Here is a 21062-nt window from a genome sequence, read left to right on the forward strand (position 1 = left end):
TTAACAATTTAGAAGTGGGCTGCTGATTTCCCCTGAAATATGTTGGCACCTAATGCTGACCACTTACGGTATCTATTACATAAGTATGCAGTGTGTAACAAAAGAAAGAAATAGAGAGAGAGAGAGAGAGAGAGAGAGAGAGAGAGAGAGAGAGAGAGAGAGAGAGAGAGAGAGAGAGAGAGAGAGAGAGAGAGAGAGAGAGAGAGAGAGAGAGAGAGAGAGAGAGAGAGAGAGAATTTAATGGTAGAAGCGAGGTTAGCCGAGACATTTCGCTTAGCTTGCTACGCCATTAGAGGAAACAAAAACATGAGGGTCTGTGAATTAAAATAAATACGTAAGTAAATAGTACCAGTTGATAAAAGCATGCACCCTTCCGTCTAAAGACGACGATGGTTAAACGTGAAGCTTTCTCGTGAAGGATTCTTTGGTTGGCCAATCCCGCTCTGCCAGTATGTGCTACTCTGGAGGTACGCACCACTTTTCTAGAATACCCACACTGCAGCAACTCTCGGGTGTGCGCTCCCTAGGCCTAACGTTTGGGTTTGGGGTGTACGGCGCGAACCGGTAGCTGCTGCTTGGCTTCCGTTTCGACCATATCGAAATGGAGCAGTCGGATAGATGCCGGCTTCGTAACGCGAGGGTTCGAGGTTCGATTCCGGCCACGGGAAGTGTTTTGTTCTTTCACTCCAGCCACGATCATTCATCATAATCTGCAGAGAAAGTTGGCTTTCGTGCAGGGCATATTGGCGTACAACGGCATCAGGGAGAACACTAAGGCTCCGCTTTGACAAGCCATTCTTGAAGCACCATGTTTTACACAGAACAGCAAACAGGTTGCTTTCTCCTGTGATAGCTGTCTTGCGTTTAGTGAGCCACGCCTTCAAAGAAAGCTTAAAATTGACCTGAGATTAGCAAATAAAACTGATTTTTGTGCGTAAACGCCGGTGAGGTCTATGGAGCTCAGCCGTTGTTGAGGTGAGCTTGACCACGGCCAGTCTAGACAGGCTCGCTCGCTCGCTTGCTCGCTGCGCTCGCTCGAGCGAGCATTCCAGACTGGCCGTGGCTTGGCCAAGTGTGACGCAATGTTATGGGTAGGGCTGAGATTAAGAAAATCCCGCGAATTGATTTGATTTGACGTGAGGTATGAGCAAGCGAGGTCATTTGTTCACCTCTGGTGACATTTCACGAAATGTAGCAACACCTGTTTAGGCACTGAATACCATTTATTAATTTTCGCTGTACAGAGTTTTCACTATCTTCAATGGCTCGTTTTTTGTGGTGATTTGGCTGGCAAAGCCGCCTTCAACCTGGGTAATCCCTCGGACGTTCAGTGTGCACGTGTTGTTCGTCGTCTTCCGTAACTCGTTGTGTTTCGGATCGGCCAATTCGCAGACAGGCCTGAAGCGCTTGACCCACTGGCCATTCCTCCTGGACCATATCATAAGATTTCCTTCCAAGTAGAGCGTTGCATTCCATGAAATTAGCTACAGAGAAAAAAAAAACAAAAAAGTAGTAAACGAGAGTGGCAGAAGTTAGGTTTGCTGTGCGAACCAACCAACGTGAATGATACACATGAAACAAGTGCTGTTCACTTTTTTGAGCTACAAGTTGCATGTATCTGCGTGCAGTAATTTAAATCTGTAAAGATTAAGAACATTTTCGTGGGTGGACTTCGCTTGATGAAAATTATTTTAGCGTTTTGAAACACAATCCTCTATTTTGCAAGTTCACCAGTTGCTGGATTCACCTCTGGGTGCATGTTTCCTCTCCATTTATTGCATTCTAAAATGTTAAATCGGAGAACTTAAATTTTTTGCATGCGAACTTGTTTTTTCCCTTTTAGGATTTCAGTGTACACCGCACCACATCTTAGGAAGAATTTATTTGCGGGGTTTTTGTGCATTTACATTGTAAGAAATCTTAATATTGTTTATTAATATTTGTGTTATTATAATAATATCATATTACTATGATATAATAATATAATATATTACAATAATTGCTACTTTTTAATATCTATAATAATTTGTTTTTGATTTGGTGCAGTACTCCAGACGCCTTCAGTATGAATTTAGCTGTAGTTTTCACATTTCGCTTAGGTGACTTTTTGTCCCCTGTCTCTTCACTGGTTTAGCAGAGGAAACGATGGATTGGTTCATTGATAATGAGATTTTAAGGTGACTACTTATTGAGTGGTGCAAAAAAATCTCTGTGCAGCAAGCATTTCATTTGGAATCACATCCTTTTGGCATCGTGTCGATTGATTTGGCCTTGTTTCTTTGTATACTCGTTATTTGACTTAACAAGACTCTGGTGCGATTTAGTCGGTTCATGATCTAGAAAATTCCACAGCGCGAACTGACAGGACGAAAGACGAGAGACACAGCGCCCGTCTACGTCGTTTGTGTCTCTCGTCTTTCGTCCTGTCAGTTCGCGCTGTTGAAGTTTCGTTATTTGAATCTGCATCACTCAAGCTATCATCGGTAGCTAACTAGCCCATGCAATGACACTGAAGAGTGAATTATTCGGAACGTTACCTTGCAACGAAGAGCAGCATTGTTTGAATTATTGTTTTTCTGGATATTTTAGCGTACCAGCGCGTTTACAAGTCTATAGCCTTAGCCAGCTCCAAAACCACGCTGTTATTGGTGAGATAATGCAATGATTGAAAGATGTACAAAAATATTAAATATGTGATGCAGCAAAACAAGCAGGCAGGCTCAATTCGACAGGATCAATAATTTTAACATTTTCTCTGAACTTTGCTCCTAAATCAGACATTGAAAATTTGTTTTCTGTGAAGTTGATCTATGATATACTGCAAGGTGCATACGTCGAGACCCCATAGAGTTGGCTTCGCTACTATACAGAAATTCACTGCTGGAAAACATTTTTAGAGCAATATAAAAAGTCTGATATCAATTTTATGATCGCCCGAGGGACATTTATTGACTACGCCCATAAGACCCCATGTATACATATAAAGCGCTATACACCTACCGCACACAAAGTCAGCTTTACTACTAAAGACGAATGCATTGCTAAAAATACATTTTTGCAGGGCAGCATAAGGAGTCTGATATGAAAGTATGGAATAGCACTTTCGTAGTGGGACACACCCAACATTGCAGATTAACAGACGGATTTCCTTGTTATGTCCACACGGATATAAATGCTTAACAGTTAATTTTTAAGATTGAAGTTGAGGGGGTACCACACGATTGCGCTGGTAATTTAAGCATTGGGTGGAGTTATTCTCGACAAACTAATGGTGGATTGTACTAGAACGTAAATGTTTACTTGATTAATTGTTTGAGACAGCTTTGGTCAATCCCACTTCGTGGTACAGTGGGCCCTCTTATATACGTCGTTTTCCCGTGTGCATCGGGGACTGGGGCATATTCAAACATATCTGCTTTATGTGTGCGAATGAATGCATCATAAATGTAACAACCCGCTATAATAGAACTGACGCGTCGTAAATGCATAGCCTACGAAAAAACAAATTACTTCTATGGTCAGTACCATTCTTTCTTCGGCGATCACCCAGGTGACGTGTGTGGACGTTAGTGGTGGGACGATGACAACCTGGTTCAAATTAAACGTATCCGTTTTTTTAACTGTTTCGGTCACTCGCTCGTTGGTGTCTACCGTATAGCTGGTCCCCAAGGCTGCCTTCACGGCGACGCCGGGACCAGAGTCGCCCAGCTTTGGTAGCTGCACTGACACATCCAGTCGGCCGGTTGCACGGATACCTCGGAGAACCTGACTGGTCACTGTGGTGGTCCGCTGCGTTTTGCGAATCAGTTTAACTTCCAGCGAATTATTCTTCTGGCCGTTGTGGTACCACTGGTCCAGCGCTGTAACTGACGTCGTCTCGACGGACACACTCATTTCTCTGGTAGGAACTTTTTTCCAGCGGACCTTCACACCGGGGCTGTGGAAACGACAATAAATACAAGTTGGAAAATAATGTTTCGCTACAATCTAAGCTTTAAGTTCTTCAGGCATAATCCTTAAAAGGACAGCCAACCACTTTTTGTGGAGTGTATGTTGCCTAGCTCATACGAAAGCCAGAATTTGATATAGTGGGCTAACCACGAGGAATTTATAGCTAAATTGGTGGAAATAGTTTTGTCACTACGTTTTCTTAAATCTGGAAGGTGGCGCCATGCAGCGTCTAAATGTTACACTACAGTATAAAGAAATGCGAAAGACTGCATTGTAATATTGTTTTAGCCACTGGACAAGTTTTTAAGTACGTCTTTTCATCTCGCGTAGATTTAGAAGCATGCTGCGGCACGGCTCACTGCCCTGGTTGCCACCAGTCCCTTTGGCAGCTATGTAAGGCTGGTAGATGTAAAAATTACGCTATCAAACGTTCTAGGGCACTATCAGGAGAATCGTTTCGGTTCAAGGTGTTTTAAGTAATGGTTTTTCATGTCGGATAGAGAGCGTATACTCCACAAAAATCGGCTGCCTGTACCTTTAAAAAGCACTCAGCTGTTTCCGATTTAAAGTTCTTTCATTCAGAAAACAGGGCCGGATATTACCGAATACTGCAAAAATTAGGTAATTACTGAGTAATTGTGTCGAATATGGAAAGCGTTCACAACCCGACGCTCTTTGTATAACACCTTGCCTGAAATTTTTTCGCAACTAAATAAGAACAAGTCAGGCAAATTTTAGTTTCGACAGTCAGGAGTTGAGTGGATCAGTTTTGCCGCCTTTCAGCATTTCTCTCAGATGTCTTAACACGACTAACCGAAAATTTCTATAAATGCGCCGTGGGTTATTTTCTGCGAATGCTGTGCCGGTTCTTCCTACCTGCGTCCACGGCATTAATGAGTGTCTTTTTTTTACTTCGTATTTTTGCCGCACGGCATATGAGAGGACGTTTAAAGAGAGAAGACAGTAGAAAGGCAAGAGAAAGAGAAGAAAGTAGAGTCTCGCTTCCTTTTCTGAAGCATTTTCCCAACCACGGATATTCGCAACGCCAGTATAATTGAGTGGGCGGTGCATTTAGAAGGTGTTTCAGCAGGCTGACGCCGACCCTCCTCCCGCTAGGGGACATGGCTTGCAAGTTGCAACGCAATCGGGGTTGTCCTCCTCTCCCCACAAACAGCACTGAGAAAGAAGCAGTCATGGGCTCGTTACCAGTAAAAGGTACCAGTGTAACACTTACAGCGTTTCCAAGAGTAACTTGTTACGGTTACAGCTACTGCGAAAAAGTAACGTCCTTACCTTTTCGTTACTGTATAAAATGAATAAATCACAAACCCAAACGACGGAGTTAATTTAATGGAGCCGTACGACGGCATGCGGTTTGTCAAAACTGCACACAGTAAAACTCCAGAAGAAGGGAACCTTAAAGGGGGAACACTCAAGCCCAACACAAACAATCGTCCTAATCGACCGGATTTAGGGGAAATCCCCAAGGTGGAGTAAGTTTCTATGAAGGAAAGTTTGACATCCCCATCAATGCAGTCGTACGGCTACAAAGGAAAGCTGTACAGCTTCCTCAGAAACTTTGCAGTTGAAGAAAAATTCGTCTTAATCCAGGTTTACATCCCCCTCAGTGCAGCCGTAGGGCTGCACTGAGGTGGATGTCAAACTTTCCTTCGTAGAAACAATCGTCCTGTACGCCCGTGTTTTGTTGCACAAACTTTTTTAGTGCAGAACACTTTAGGGGCCCGTCTTGTCGCTGCAGCTCGTCCACGGTCACGTTCATTATCTATAGCGACTGCAGCCACGCGGCATCACGCACCCAAACAGAGGCTCCGAAAAGATACACGCTTGTCCCTCAACTCAGCCCTCCAGCCGAAAGGCAAGATGATACTGGAACAAGAGGTTTATACACGCAGAACCATTCGAAACTCTTGGAACTGCTGGCACTTGTCATACATGTCCCCATTATTTAGCGCAAAGAGAACTGCAGGTACAATTGAGGCAACATATATGTAACGAACAGGCAGTCCCCGCATCCATGTAGTTAGGAATGCTCATTGGGTTGGTTTTTATGATAGTAAGCGAAAAAAGTGACCGCCGAAGAAAAAAAGGCGCCTTCAAGATGTCGCACAAATGCTCCAGTACCCGCGAGATGAAAGCAAGCACAAAAAGAACAGAACTCCTGCTCGTGCTCTTCCGGGCAGAACAAAAACAAAAGATGAAGAAAAGTACGCGAGCTATCCCTGGAGAAGGCACGCGAGCACTCCGACGGCGGGAAATTTGAATTGCCCTGATCAAACCTCTTTTCGATTCATCAAGAGAACAGTGAGACAGAGAGTGGAAGAGCGCTAGGGGTAGTAGCAAAAGAGCGAGGAACAGACCGTATGTCGAATCACTGCTCTGAACTTCCGACAGTTGTCACGTTGAGTGTACTGCTTTAATTTTTTTCTTAAGGCACCCTTGGTGTCATTATGGGTTCCTTGTTCTCCGTGGGCCGCTGTGCTGTGGCCTTCCTTACAAGGGTAGGCCAGCTTCCTCCTCGGCGGAGGTCTAATTGCCAGTTACATTTTTACTGCGAAGCAGTATACCTCTATCATCCAACAAGTTTGCGTGGCGATGTCAGCAGAAAACTATCATCATTAAGAAGGCAGGCACATACCTACCCATGGGGACTGGTTTTTCTTCTTCTTCTTCTTCTTCTTCTTGCTTTTCTTCTGGTGCCTTTACTTTCCCTGGTCTACCCAAGGTAGCCTGGAATGAACTGAAGGAGGTGCTATACGGGTCTCCCTTTTTATATATGACAGCGTGGTGATGTCACTACGGGATTTCTATGCTGCTGGGTACTTTTGAACTCGGAGTAGCTTCCGCAACCGCAATCTTTACCGGTATGCCCAGTCCACCTGGGTAGGTATGGGCCTGCCAGCGATGATAGTTTTCTGCTGACATCGCCACAAAAATTTGCTTGGATGGTAAGGTATACATACTGCTTCGCAGTAAAAAGTTTTGCTAACTCACGAACAATCGGAAGCGCGCGTATAGTTTGTTGTCAGTCTCCTTTATGGCACTGAAGAATTGCGGGTATTGCTACCTATGCGGTTACTTTTAAAACATGTGATGCCGACGGCGTGACAGCGGAGCGGTGTGGCAGAGAAATCCCCAGCGAACGCGATCTAGGTGGTGTTGACGCATCCCTGCTTATGACAGCGCGCCGTGCCAGTCACCGGAGAAGCGCGAGCTCGCACGGGACAGGTTTCTCTTCTCTGTCATTGGCCATTCGGAACTTTATAAGCGACTCTCCGCGCCAGGTGCAAACGTCTAGTCGGAGATACTCTCAACGCTTGCAGCTATTGTGCTAAATGGCTATAGGGCTTAGTACTTCGCCATGATGATTTTTACACCATAAACAACTTATTAGGATCAAATTTGGGCAAATAATAATTTGAGTGGAGGCGGCCTTTAGGAACTTGTGGGTACGAGCTATAGTTGGTATTCGATGATAAGGCTTTGGAGTGCCAAAATATAAAGGACGTGAAGGACACGATACATGCGCATGTCTATGTCATTTACGTCTTTGTCTTAATATTTTGGAGCTTGAGAGTCTTATTTTAGTGTACTGAAAAACTGACCTGAAAAAGCTGAAGAACATTATACCAGCCACTGCAGCATTCGCCGCCTTCGCAAAGGAAACACGTCTGGTTATGCGAAAAGTTGGACAAAGGAAAGGATGTCTGGAGCAAAATCTATCTTTTGGTTTTGTCTTTTTTCGCTGACTGCAGGCAGCCACGAAGAGCGGAAATTATTCGTGCATGAACTCTTCGCGCAATAATTTAAACCCACATGATGGGCTTTCCTTTTGGTTCCCGTGGAAGCACACTTGCCAAAACGTAAAAAAAAAGTATTGGCGAGTTTATTGGAAGGCGGTAAAGTAATTCAGAGGGATCTTTAACGTGCGCCTAAAAGGGCCTGACTGCCCTTATACAGTCACAGCGAGGGGTAGAAGAACGTGGCTAAGCCGAGAGTTTAGCATTTTTTTTGCTCGACCTTGCACTCCGCAAGGATAGTTATCCGCTGTGCATACCTTTCCCCATCATACGACTACGAAAAGAGGTGCATAGATACGGCTGTGATTGATCTGGAGGGGGAAAGTGCAGAAAGATAAAAGCCCCGAATGACAGTGACCGCATATCATCAGCGGACGGCCGAACCACTGCGGCGTGAACCGGTAACCGCTATTTTTTTCTTTGGGTTCAGTGTGCGCAAAAAAGAACGGTTCGGGTTGAGGCTCAGTTCTGTCCAAAAAAAAAAAAACAGTTTGGTTCTGATTTTTAGTTCGGGTTCGGTCCCGGTTCGACACTGTTTTAAAAGCGAAGCTGAGATAAGCACGCACCCACGTGAACGCGCGCAAAAATTGTCTCTGCTACGAAATTCAAGTTCACGCACAAATCAACATTATCTTAAAAATAAATCGAAATTTGCATAAGAGTGAAATACTTCGAAGCCCACATCTGCTTTGGTTTTTGTCATCAATGACGAGGCCGCTGCCATTTGTGAAACTCTTCTGACCTCTGACGTTATGACACGAATTCGAATTGTTCTTTGGTTTCTTGCATCCTCTGGGATGCACGGCCGGAGGTTCGTGCGTTTTAAAACTATATTTTCATTTCCCATCTTCATATGGAACAATAGATGAATGTACTGACGTCAATTTAGCTGCCATTTTTGTGAAGCACAAGCACGGCAAAACGCTGCGCGGACAAATGCTCTCATTTTGGTGATTGCTGAGGAAGCTGGAAAGGGGTGTGGTGACGTCGGATGCAGGATGCAGGCCCTGTGTTTCTTAATCCTTGCTACGTACCGCATCGAGATAAATACTATCACGCGAGTTTAGCCGGTCTCTTTACATGCACTGCCTTACTTTGATTTCATCCCCTAATCATAAGGCAAATGAAACTTTGGGCCTAAGCATTTTCGCTCACAGTTTTAGGACCTGTAATGGCTATTGGTAATGCACCGTAGAGACTACGTTTCCACCTTTTTAAATAACAATAGGGAATTTTAGCTGACCGTTTTTCACGGTCCGCTCCGCTCCGATAGCAAGCGGGAGCGCCATTGCGCATGCCTGGCCCGCTTGGCCGCGAACGGCATTGGCTCCGGTTGCGCTGATCGTGCCGCCGATACCGGAGCGGACCGTCGAAAACGCGTGTTAGCTAAAACTCTCTAATAACTTATTAGCTTATTACCAACAAGGCTTTATGAAACGTTTTTCTGCGACCGCGCAACTTACTTTCATTGTTCACGACTTCTTTGCAAAGCAGGTCAAATTGACGATATATTTTTCAGGATTTCCAGAAAGTTGTCGACTTATTTTGTTATGTTCATTTGATTGATTATGAGGTTTGAAGCACCGACGTCACGCGATCGATAAAGTAGTGGAGGGCTCCAGATTAATTTTAACCCCCTGGGGATTTTTAACGTGCGCCGAAACCTCGAACACACGGGTGTTTTCACTTTTAGCCTCCATCAGAAAAGTGGCCGCCGCGGCCGGAAATCGAACCCGCGCCCCTGGGCTCAGCAGCACCACTTCCTATATTCATTTAAAACGCAAGTTATAATTTATGGGCCTTTCTGCATTTAGTGTATTTCTTCCTATTTATTGAACACATTAAGGTTGTGTTGATGGGCATTCCTCAAGCCGGCTTCCAGCTCTTTCAGGTGTTCGAGGCAGCGTGTTAGGCACTTCATTATTCTAATTGATTTAAAACATTCTTTTTACATGTTTAGAGATACTATAAAAATTATTTGTTCTGCTGATGACTGTAGCATATCCACTCAAGTAACATGTCCTGAAGATCAACTACTACTAAATGCTCAGGCGTGGTGTGAGAAATAGGGAATAAAGCTAAATGCAGAAAAATCTGTTTTCGTCAGAACAAGAAAGATGTGCCAGGTTTTATACTTGTCAACCTAGTTATCACGAGAGAAAACAAAGACTGCGCAGAGTGTTTCGTGAAAGTTTGCCTTTGCTTGAGATTCTGGGGCCTGCCGTCTATCTATATTTCTGGATGATTGGATTCATCCTTTCGCTTGCGCTGGAGAGGTCAACGGGAGAGGCCTTCGTCCTGCAGTGGACCTAAATAGGTTGTTGTTGTTGTTGATGATGATGATGATGGCGAGCACATAACGACAACCCAGGTGGCGCGCCATCGATGGTGAGACTGAGGAACCAAGCGGCGGCAAAGCAGCCGGAAAAGCAGCGGTTTCGTGTGCGTGCATCGTGTGTTTCTCTAATCTTCGTTCCTGTAAACTCAGTCAGCGCAGTTTTTCTGTATAAACCTTTTTATTCGTTAATCTTTCATGAGATCAGGACGTCTGCTGGGCTTTGTTGCGCATGCGTAGGTACATCTTGCTGTCGGATGCGCCAATTATAGGTCCGCAAGCACAGCCCACTATTAATGGCAACTCCTAGGACTAAAAAGTTAGAAAGGTCCATAGAACCGTCATTATCCCCTCGTATAGTCTTGCGGTTCGCTTTCCCTGAAGCTCACGTTGAGACGGCCCACCCGCCGCTGCGTATTAAGGCGCTCGCGGAGTAGCCATTTCACCCTAGCTACAGAGAACCGAATCGGCGAAGCTCTCAGAAAGCGAAGTGATAAGAAAGGCGCAGCTGGTGCGCTGGCGGCTGAAGGTCATTGCGACGCGATGAATGACCTTCATAGATATAGCGTAGTACAGCTTTCGCTCCAAAAAACTATCCGTTCCATACACCCTTTCATCACAACCTTTAGTTGAAGTTTAAGAATATAAGCACCTCGCCATCACTCGAACAAATTACTTGAGCTGGGACAAACACGTATTCAACCCATGTGTACCTCCTTTTCGCAAAAAAGACATTTTAGGCATAAAAGGTTACATCAAATGTTTAACTATTTATTGCCCCTTCATTGCTAAACCAAGACTAAAATAGGTCTGAACTACCTGGGATCTACATACTTAATTTACTATTGACACTATTGTAATGGTTCGGATCACCTCCATCCGATTTTGTTTTCCAAATATTGTCCCACTAACTCAGGGACGGAAACAATGGAGGGGCACGGCATTAAGACGCTCCAAGTGCGCTGTCAATTTCAGAGACTAAAGTTTTAACAGCGAAGCTTGTCAACTGTTAAAAATACCAATAAAATGCCCAGTGCTCGTGCACGTGTTCCTCGAGCGCACGTTCGTCAAGCCAGGCGCATACATACTTCGGGAAATTGCCAACAGAAAAAAAAAAAAACTCCAATGTTCGCCGTGTCGTGGCAACACTTGATCAGAACGAGAAAGACGCGTCATAGCGTACGCCCCTCATTCGTTCATCCTTGTGTCATCGTGCGCATGCGCTCTGTACAGTAGAAGAGCCGCGACTTGAATGTCGAAGCTGCTGAAGCTGATCATTGACTCCACGTGGCCCGGCCGCGGACAGTTCGCATGGCCGAGGAAGAGGCCGCGGTTCGAGAGGCTCGGCGTGCAAAGCTTCCACTAGAGACGACAAGTCGCGCTTCTGCGTAGGAAAACGTCGACCAAAACGATGAACTCACACTGGCCTTGCTTAACACAAGCTCATTGAAATGCCGTGCCGCCGACGTCAACCACGGCACCGCAACGATACTAAAACTCAACTTTGTGTCCGTCAATGATCACCTTCAATAGCTTTTCCATTCAAGTCTTGCGCGTGAGTGCGAGCTTCTCTGATTTTTTTTTTATTATGCACAAGAATAACAAACCATTATTGCGACTTGGTGAATACCTTCACCTACAAATTGCCCGACTAACGCGGCATAGATACCATAAATGTGTAATCCCGGCTCGAACTAACATATATTCGTTATTTTCCTGCACAATTGGTGACTGGAAAAAAACTAACGGAATCGGCTGCTACTAATTTTCACTCCCTCGTACAATTGCATATTCGGAATTTCTTTTGGACGCACATTTCTTACATATTTGTATGCGTATTCACTTTATGTCCATCTTTTTTACTGCTTGCATTGTGTACAGAAAATTACGTCTCTGACACCCCCACCGCTTGTCCCTTCAAAGGGCATGCAATAGATAAATAAATAAATAAATAAATAAATAAATAAATAAATAAATAAATAAATAAATAAATAAATAAATAAATAAATAAATAAATAAATAAAGTTGCAGCATTATTCGATATCCATGCTGACTCTCACGCACATGACAAGGTAGAAACAAGAAACCGAAGTGACGCGCTTACCCTTTAAGTGGTGTAGTAGCACATATGTTAGATAACAGCAGATATGTTAGACGAAGTGATTTAGAAAGCACGTATTTGCTCGATGTACTCAAGAAATAATACGACTCCTTATCTTAACAGTTCGACTGTATGAGTATGTGTATGTGTATGAGTATGTGAGTATGTGTAAAGTTTGTGGCTCAACAAAAAGAAGTAACAATTGATTGATTGATTGATTGTAGGGTTTAACGCGCCGACGCAACGCAGGCGATGAGGCGCGCCGTAGTGGAGGGCTCCGGATTAATTTTGACCCCCTGGGGATCTTTAACGTGCGCCGAAATCTCGCACACACGGGCGTTTTTGCTTTTCGCCTCCATCAGAAAAGCGGCCGCCGCGGCCGGGAATCGAACCCGCGACCTCGTGCTCAGCAGCGCAACGCCTTAGCCACTGAGCCACCGCGGCGGGTAAAAAAAAAAAAAAAAAAAAAAAATGAAAAGAAGTAACAAGGCGCTGCATCATTTTTTTTAGGTTTTATGTTGCAGTACTTTTTTCGTAGATGTTTGTTTCAATCACACTAAATGGCTTGGATCACGTTCAAGACACTATTTGTGAAATCTTTTAAAGGAGCCATGAAGACAAAATACAAGTTGGGTTTATTAGAAAGGCTGCTTAGTCCCGATAACAATGATACCAATATCATCGCAATCTTCGAACAAACAACGGAGATATTAAAGAAAACGTGTGAAGCAGTCGCGACCCCCTAGCCAATTTCCCGCAACTTTTCTTGTGCGATTGGCGGCCGCCTAACTGACCTGTCGCGACGACACATGACTGGACGTCTGTAATGGGGCCTCTCGTTCCATTTGAACGCATCACTTGAATGCTAACGTGTAGTTAACGCACTGAAAATTATGTTTTATTGTTGACCCGTATGACGTCATGCTTGCTCATAACACGTCACTGTGGCGCAAAATTTGAAATTTTTAAATACTTCTTGCTTTTTTTTGTTAAAAAAACATTTTTTCTGGCTGTAATGGAGCTGAGTGAGATACTGAATCCTAGTTCTTTCAAATTAAACGAAGTTGTATTTTCTCTTCATGGCTCCTTTAAAGGTTGGCTACTACACTTACATTTCATCAGGCCACGCATCATTAGGGTCATTATCGAAATAGACGCTTACGAGTTCTTCTTTCAAATCGCGGTACCTCTCACGCAACGTATGAATAATGCTCCCATGGAAATTGACGTCCTGGGCGATGGCTGAAAAAAGAACGAGTGCACCAACTTGTCATAGTGTTACTTATGTCTAAAAATCTTTCTAGAGGGAGATTTTCTCATGCTACTCCATTTAAATTGTTGCTGCTTTCGATATTTTGTTTCATTGTCGTCTTTTTAGCAAATGCTGTTAATTTACAAAGGAACTGTTGCCTGAGCAGCGATAAAATGAAATAATTGGCCATGTGCAAATATTCGAGTTTCGAATCAAATAACGACTGTGCCAAGAATAATTTTCAAATCTCGAACATTCAATTTTAAGAGCAATTCTAAAATTCGAATAGTAGAAGTCCATTTTCGAGAATTCGCAGCAGTTTTTAGTACTTTTTCCACAGTCTTGATGCATTGTGTCCTACTAGATCTAAGTTCAGCGAGTTTGCGTTACCTGCGTTAATAAGCAAACTGACCTCTGAACCGGATTAAAAGACAACAAACAAGCACTCAGCGTGAATTACGTTTTAGTGAAAAACCATACACTTCAATAACATTCTAAGAATAAAGTGACGGGAACTGCGATAACCTCAGAATAAAACGTCAACTGTCCTTAAGAAAGTACCAAAAGTATGTTAACAATGCGAAAAAAATTCTTGCAGCCTCGCCTGTCGTATGACTGTCGGCTGGGTGTAAGTAGGTACGCATGTGTATTGCGGCATCTTTTAAGGTGTTTGGCAGTGGTAGGTGGGGCCAGTTGACATTCGCAAGACATAGTTTTTCTTTCAGAAACATACGATGGGAAATTTGACACCCATATTTCGTTTATTCATGTATGAGGACATAACCCATTTGAACCCGTTCAAATAGAAAAGCTTTTGTTTTCCTATTTGAAAGGGTTCAGATGGGTTATGATAGGTTATAGGATGGGCTAGATGGGCTATATCAATGGGTTCAGATGGGTTATGGAACGGGTTCAGAAAAGGGGGAAAGTAACTGTCGTGTGTTTTTGTAGAAGTGTATATATGAATTGCAGGGTTTAATATAAACTGAACCACTTAACCTTTGGTAACTTTGGAATGATGATGATGATAAATATTTTTATCAGGAAGGGGAGGACCGGAGGTCACTGGAGGGGGCAGAGGGAGAATAGGGAGGGAGGTAGACGCCCACTAGATCACGCTCGCCAGGCCACTGGCAACGCCAAACTGGGCCAAGGTCACCAGGTGTTGAGGATGTTCGAGAATTTCCCCATGTAATGCTTCTATATCTGAATTTTGAAAAACAGTATGTTTCAGTGTATGAATATCAAAATCGGAGCAGTGGAAGACAAGATGGCCCATGTTTGCTTCACACACAGTGTGACAAAAGCTACATGTGCAGGGGGCAGCGGTGCCCATGCCCTTCTTCCGGTTAGCAAGTGTCTGCCAATTATGGATGATATGAGGTGCACTGGCCGAGTGAGCACATCGTCGCTGTATTTGAGCTTTTCATTCCAAAGTACTTAGCCGATCGCAAGATATATTTACCAAGAAAGTACTCACTTAAAATTTGGCATTTTTTATTTCTTTGAATTTGTAGTGAGATATTTTGCTATTAAATATATAAGTCATTGCTAGAATTTTGTTGTTTCTACTCGAAATTAGTTATTTAAACTCAATTTGAATGAATATTTTACTATTGCGCACTCCCGGGAATATTGTGTCCTCATGAGTGCTAATAGAAGTTGTTCCCCATTGAGCACAAACATTTTAATAAAGAGGTTTGATTCAGGAAACTGAAACGTTTTCAAGAGATTAATTTTTAGCATCATTTTGATGCTGTTTACTCAACAATTGCAACAAAGTTGGCAATGTCGCGAAACTTATGAATTTCATTTTTCTTGCGCAAACACTGCGTTCTGGTGCTCGTTATACTTCCCTCGTAGTCCCAATTCTTGATGCTGTGTTCACTGCTTTATCATTATCAGCACAAGTACCGTAATTACCCGTTTCTAACGCGCCCCCGATTCAACGCGCACCCGATTTTCCAGGCAAAAAACAAAAAAAAACTTGCACCTCCGTTTGTAATGCGCAAGGAACTTTGTAAGCAAGAAAAACGAATGCGAGAGAAACGGGTGATTTATTCCCCGAAGTAATCTCACTCGTCTCACTCCTCGTAGCTCTCCGAGAGCTCCTTGTCGCCTTCCGCTGACCGCAACATCTCGTCATTGGTGCCGTCAAGCGCGTTCGCGATACCACACTTCTGAACGAACGTTCAACCATGTTCGATGGGATCGTGGCCCACGCCTCGCATGCCCATCCCGCGAGCTTCTCCAGAGGCATACGCTTCAGCCAACCGCTCGTTGTGAACGCGTGGGAGCCGCTCGTAAGCCGCGGAAGCGGCGCACCTTCGTTTCCGCTGCTGCCATTGCTGTTATCAAGCACGCAAGTGGAATAATTTGAGGATTTGTGTGAACGCCGAAAGAAAAGCCTAGGCGCCTATCCGAAAAATTGTTGCTAAAAGCTTTGGCGCCATCTTGAGATGGCGATGGCGATGGGTGGAACAAAATTTCAGCTGTTTCGGCAGTTTCGGTTTCGTATCCGATTCTAACGCGCATGCGATTTTTCGGCCTATTTTTGTGACAAAAAGGTGCGCGTTAGAATCGGGTAATTACGGTACATTAGATTCTTTAAGTATTTTTTGCTGAATAGCACATAATTTTACAGATGTAACTTCCTTGCTGATGGCTCTAGATCTTGAGTGTTGAAAAGTGTGTCGCTTAATAATTAATTGCTTGAAGTCGAATAAAAGTTATCAAGCCAGCTTATTTCCGTAATGAAATTGCTTGCTTACCCCAGTTCAGACGTACCTGTAAAAATAGAAATGTGAAGCGGGCAGAAACATTAGACGAATTAGTTCAATCTAAATTAATTTGATTTATATACAAAGTTTGATTATATTTAAAGATCGGGCAAGAGTGTGAAACTATGTAGTTAAACTTCAATTGATTCAATTTTCCACCTATTTCGGCACAATTTTAATGATCTCGCCGAGGGCCTAACTAGCGAGGATGTAGTGCAATGTCAATCCTAAATTTAAGTGCTACAAATAACCGGAGGAATCGCCTTCCCTTTTCACCAATTTACCCAAAAGGTAATACTGAAAACTACAGACCAATGTATGTAATAGCTTTATGGTAGAGCTACAGCGCACGAGACAAGATACAAAAGAAATGAACTCAGGACGAATGGTGAAGCGATTCGAAATTATCGGAACCCGTACAAACTTTCCCAAATAGCCACTTTACTGAAATTTATTCCTTCTACAATGGGCCCGTTCTCGTGTTCGAACAGCTTTCTTCAAAATCCGGCCGTTTTGGCTCCTCTGATCTCTCTTTGTGTATGTAAGGCAAGAATCGCTTCAGCGCTTCTTCCGTGTTCCTTGCTTTTGTATGTTGTCTTTTGCAGTGTAGCTATACCATGAACCCGTACCAACTTGCCCAACTAGTTACTTTACTGTATGTAATGTCATTACTAGGCTGATCAACTTTGCATGAGTAGCTCATCTTGAGACAACAATAGTAACAGATTTATTTTGAAGCAAGCCGAAATAAAACGCAGGTGCTTAATTTACCACTATGAAACTACCCGACGGCCCAAACAGTTACTTTTTAGATGGCATTGGCAATTTTGCGAAAGGCAAGAAAACATTCTAACGAAAGCGAAGACTGAATCCTTTTACAGCAGTCGTGCCTCTGTGGGTGGTCATAGTTTACACCATTAGCTGTGTTTGAAGTATTCAACAATTCCTGTTCATTGAATACACCTGATTATAGCGAAGTTTAAACAAACGTAGCTGTCCCAGATAATCGTAACCTTGTGATTGCGGGCTAGAACGAATTTTAACAGTGGAAATGTTGTGACCGCCAGTACGTTCGGCGTTGCAGGAAAAGATACCAAGCGGCGATACCGGCGACCACCGAGCGTCCCCGGCCCGAGCAGTAGCTTTAGACAAAAAAGAAAAACTACACCGCTGTCGTCGAGCGCTGCCGCGCATCCAATGCTTGGCATAAGGAACACGACGATATCGATGCATATGACGATGACTACTACTAGAACGTGGAAGGCAACGATGGTACGTGTAAATAAGCAATTTCAAACTTGTACAAATTCGTGGTGATGTGTCCTTCAGTGATCCCGTGTACAGAAATCCTGCGGCTACGCTATTGTTTAAGCCTTGCGCAACTTAGTGTAAGCTTCGCAAGCTTTAGTGTCCTCACGGATGCCATTGTACACCAATACGCCCTGCAGAAAAGCCAACTTTCTCTGGCGATGATGATGAATGGTCGTGGGCGAAGTGAAAGAAAAAAAAAAACGCTTCCGGCGGCCGTAATCGAACCTGAAGCCGGCGTCTATCCAAATGCTTCATTTCGACATGGCCGAAGCAAACACCAAGGAGCAGGTACCGATTCGCGCCGTACACTTCAAACCCAAACGTTAGGCCTACGGAAGGCTCCACCGGAGTGTTGCTGTGGGTAGGAAGGTTGCGTACCCCCATAGTAGCACATACTCGCAGTGTAGGATTGGTCAACCAAATAATCCTTCACGAGAAAGCTTCGTGTTCCACCATCGTCGTCGTTAGACGGAGAGGTGCATTATTTATTTGTTATTCTGATAATTTTCAGAAAAAGGTGTTTTTCCGCGTATTCTTGCGGCTACTGTTAGGTGGATAATTTTAGTGCGAAAGCACAAATCGCTCACCTTTTCCGGTTTAGCGGAAAAAAATCGCTAAGGAGATTTTGTGAAACATCTTTCATGAACCTTTTATAAAGCCCATCGGTATTTTCTCCGTTCATAACTGTACTGGGTTGCTTGGCGCGTCGTAATGCTCAACTAAGCTTAACATAGGACGTTGGGCCTATCGTCGTGCTTTAAGGGTTAACGTCGTCACCCGGTACCGGTGGAAAAAGTACTCTTTGTACTTATTGTATCCATTGTACGCCAAACTGCAAGTACCGGTTAACGCTGTAACACAGTTTCTTAGTAAGTACGCGCTGTAAAACCCCAAAGCTAAACGTTAGGCCTAACAGGCGCGTACCCGACAGTTGCTGCTGCTGGTCTAGCTAACTGATACAAACCCACAGGAAAGCACGTATCCCCAGTAATGAATTAGCCAGTGCTTCATAAGGTTGGTACATGCTGGGGCAAGCAACCAGTAAAGCGATATATCAAAAATAACTTTGAACGCAAGCGCTATGATGATCGACCCCATGGAATCTGCGCCGTACTTTGAACTCTATGTGCGTACTTGAAGCCTACCAAAGTGGTAGAAATCCACGGAGTATCACATATAGTCTGTGGGGCATTGCACGACGCTTTATAAGCAAGAATGTATGCTTCTTTCGCACAATATTACGTGGCATACTCAGACAAACCGTTGGCAATATTGTTTTTTTTTTCTTTTCAGGTACCCAGGCCAACAACACTTTACAGCATTAGGTGAGCCAGTACTATCACTCTTAGTTACAGCGGGGCTGTTCTTGCTGGCCGTGATGTGTGCGGCGTTATCAGAAAACCCCGGGTCAGAATTACTCCCGCCATTTACCGCGCAAGTGAGCACGCGCTTCACCAGGAGCGCCCAGCGTCGTTCAGGCTTGCGCGTAGCGCTCGCAAAAAATACAAAAAAAGAACAGTTCACGCGCGACCGCGCCTCAAGGGGGAGCACAAGACAGGAAGCGCAACAGATGCCCAGTTCGCGAAGGTTCTAGCGCGTGCTGACGCGCTCCACTTTGGAAGAAATGTGAACGCCTTCGGACAAAACGATCCGGGCCCGCCAGTCATGAAGAACTTTCAGCGCCAAGTTCGGAAATCTGTGTGACCCGCGCCGCCACAGCTGGCGCAACACCTGCTCCGCGGGACCTCGACACGACTCCGGGAAAGGCGCGCGTGCGCCGTGCACCTCCGCGCCGTAGATGGGGCGCTTGCGAAAAGTTCGCAGGCCTGAGGAAGAAGCCGCGTACCGAGAAGCGCGACGTGAATCTATTCGACAATGTCAACGTCGACGGCGCTCCGACCCACCTCGATTAGCCGTGGATAATGCTGCGAAGAGGCGACAACGAGCCGAAGACTCCAAGTAGGGCCAGCGAGAGAGAGCCATGAATCGGGATAGAATACGACAACTGCGCGAAGATCTCCAAGAATTCGATTTGATGAGCTCGAACTGGTGGAAATGGCGAGGTTGAGATCGCTAAACACTTGCCTAGTCCATGTGATCGGCATGGGGAAGACGACGATGTAGATGGATATGAGGATGACGACGGAACATGTAAATAAACCATTTCAAACCTACTGCAATGCGTGAGGCTGTGTCCTTCAGCGCTTACTTAGAAAAAAACAATTGTACATTTTCGCTATGGTTCAAGCCTTGCCTGACTTCATGCAAGCTTCCCCAATTTTTTTTTGGCAGAACAAGTAACGGAATACAACGTATACCTACCAAAAGTGATGCGAGAGATAAGAAGGCAACTTTATCCGTGCAAGGCTCGAGCATTGCTGTCGAACAGTCTGACTGCGTAGGATGAAAGTTCTTGCCCTTAGGGCAAGGAAACCCAATTGAAGGCATTTTAGTTCAGAGAAAAATAAATAAAGACAGACGTTCAAGATGTATTGTGTTCTTACAGCATCAGATCAAAGCAGATATATTTAAGGAAAGCATCTGCGGGTGTTGCTACAATAGATCTGACGTGGACACTTGCGCTGCATTGTTTCTTTTTCCCTGTGAGTAAAGAACAAAGAGCAGACGTCGAGCTGTCAGAGTAGTGACAGATAAAACAATGACAGAATAGTTGCCATCTCCGTCATTTTGTTATTTAGCACTAGTGCCACCGGAGGTTAACGCTGCTGGGGCGAACGTTTTTTGCGGCAAGAAAATACGTACAGGGGTAAAGCGCACCTGCCGGCTGCCTCCTATCCATAGGGCACGCGATGATAAGACGCACAGGGCATTTTGGTAGGAACTGTTATGAATTGACTTTGTAGCACCAACATTTTTAGCTGCTCAAGTTTTGTTAAGCGAAAGTCTCGCTAAACGGATGATTTGGTGCATGGGCACTTCTCTGCAAACCTTGCAGTTGCATTTTTCTATTAGCGGTCGCGGTTCCCTGTTAAGGCTTAAAACAAAAGTGCGTAAAGTTCATCATCATCCTCATTGTCATCATCGTCGCCAGTATGTCCAGTTGCAAGCTATAGCAGCTTGGAGGAAAGGGCAACAGTTTCAGGTTTGTTGATGATTATTTGATTATTTCCAACCGCAATTGAAATTGCAGGAAAATTTCTCAGCTAATGAAGGCTTGAACTTGAACCACACAGTAACACCGCTCTATTAAAATCGCTTACGAACTACCGGTGCACAACGTTTGTCAGTGATAGCGATTCTGTATTGTGAAGTTCGCGGTGAGAAAAGGTTCCTCCCCTTACGATCGGCTCTTTTTTTTAACAACAAAAATATGGGCACTTTGAAAGCTTATGAATAGCATAACCGCGCCATGCTCGGAGGCGGAAGTGCAAAGGATGCCGCCTGTTACGTTCTTTTGCACATCTTGTTTTGGATTCCGCTTTACTTTTGACACGGCTGTTAAGTTAGATATAAAAAATTACAGGAAAATTCAAGCCCGCTTTACATTATAAAT

The 21062-nt window shown here is 44.2% G+C and overlaps 1 protein-coding gene across 1 annotated transcript; it reads right to left on the minus strand.

The window, feature by feature from the left end:
* Positions 1-1225: 1225 nt before the first annotated feature.
* LOC144157946 (uncharacterized) lies at positions 1226-19979 on the minus strand. Its single transcript, XM_077688656.1, has 5 exons — positions 19871-19979; positions 16229-16244; positions 13318-13447; positions 3526-3937; positions 1226-1484 (listed from the first exon to the last, which is right to left on the minus strand). Exons 1-5 carry the CDS (start codon positions 19922-19924, stop codon positions 1227-1229), a joined length of 870 nt encoding a protein of 289 aa, XP_077544782.1. The 5' UTR covers positions 19925-19979; the 3' UTR covers position 1226.
* Between the last annotated feature and the right edge of the window lie 1083 nt (positions 19980-21062).

Source organism: Haemaphysalis longicornis, unplaced genomic scaffold, assembly GCF_048455015.1.
Source record: "Haemaphysalis longicornis isolate Haplotype H1 unplaced genomic scaffold, Haemaphysalis longicornis Haplotype H1 scaffold_10, whole genome shotgun sequence".
Classification (NCBI taxonomy): domain Eukaryota; kingdom Metazoa; phylum Arthropoda; class Arachnida; order Ixodida; family Ixodidae; genus Haemaphysalis; species Haemaphysalis longicornis.

Coding starts and splice junctions, on each gene's coding strand:
- LOC144157946 (XM_077688656.1), bottom strand. CDS start 19,924: ATGCTCGAGCCTTGCACGGATAAAGTTGCCTTCTTATCTCTCGCATCA. Junction 3,938..13,317: donor GATGCGTGGCCTGATGAAAT/GTAAGTGTAGTA, acceptor TCGTTTCCACAG/CCCCGGTGTGAAGGTCCGCT. Junction 1,485..3,525: donor TGATCGCCGAAGAAAGAATG/GTACTGACCATA, acceptor TTTTCTCTGTAG/CTAATTTCATGGAATGCAAC.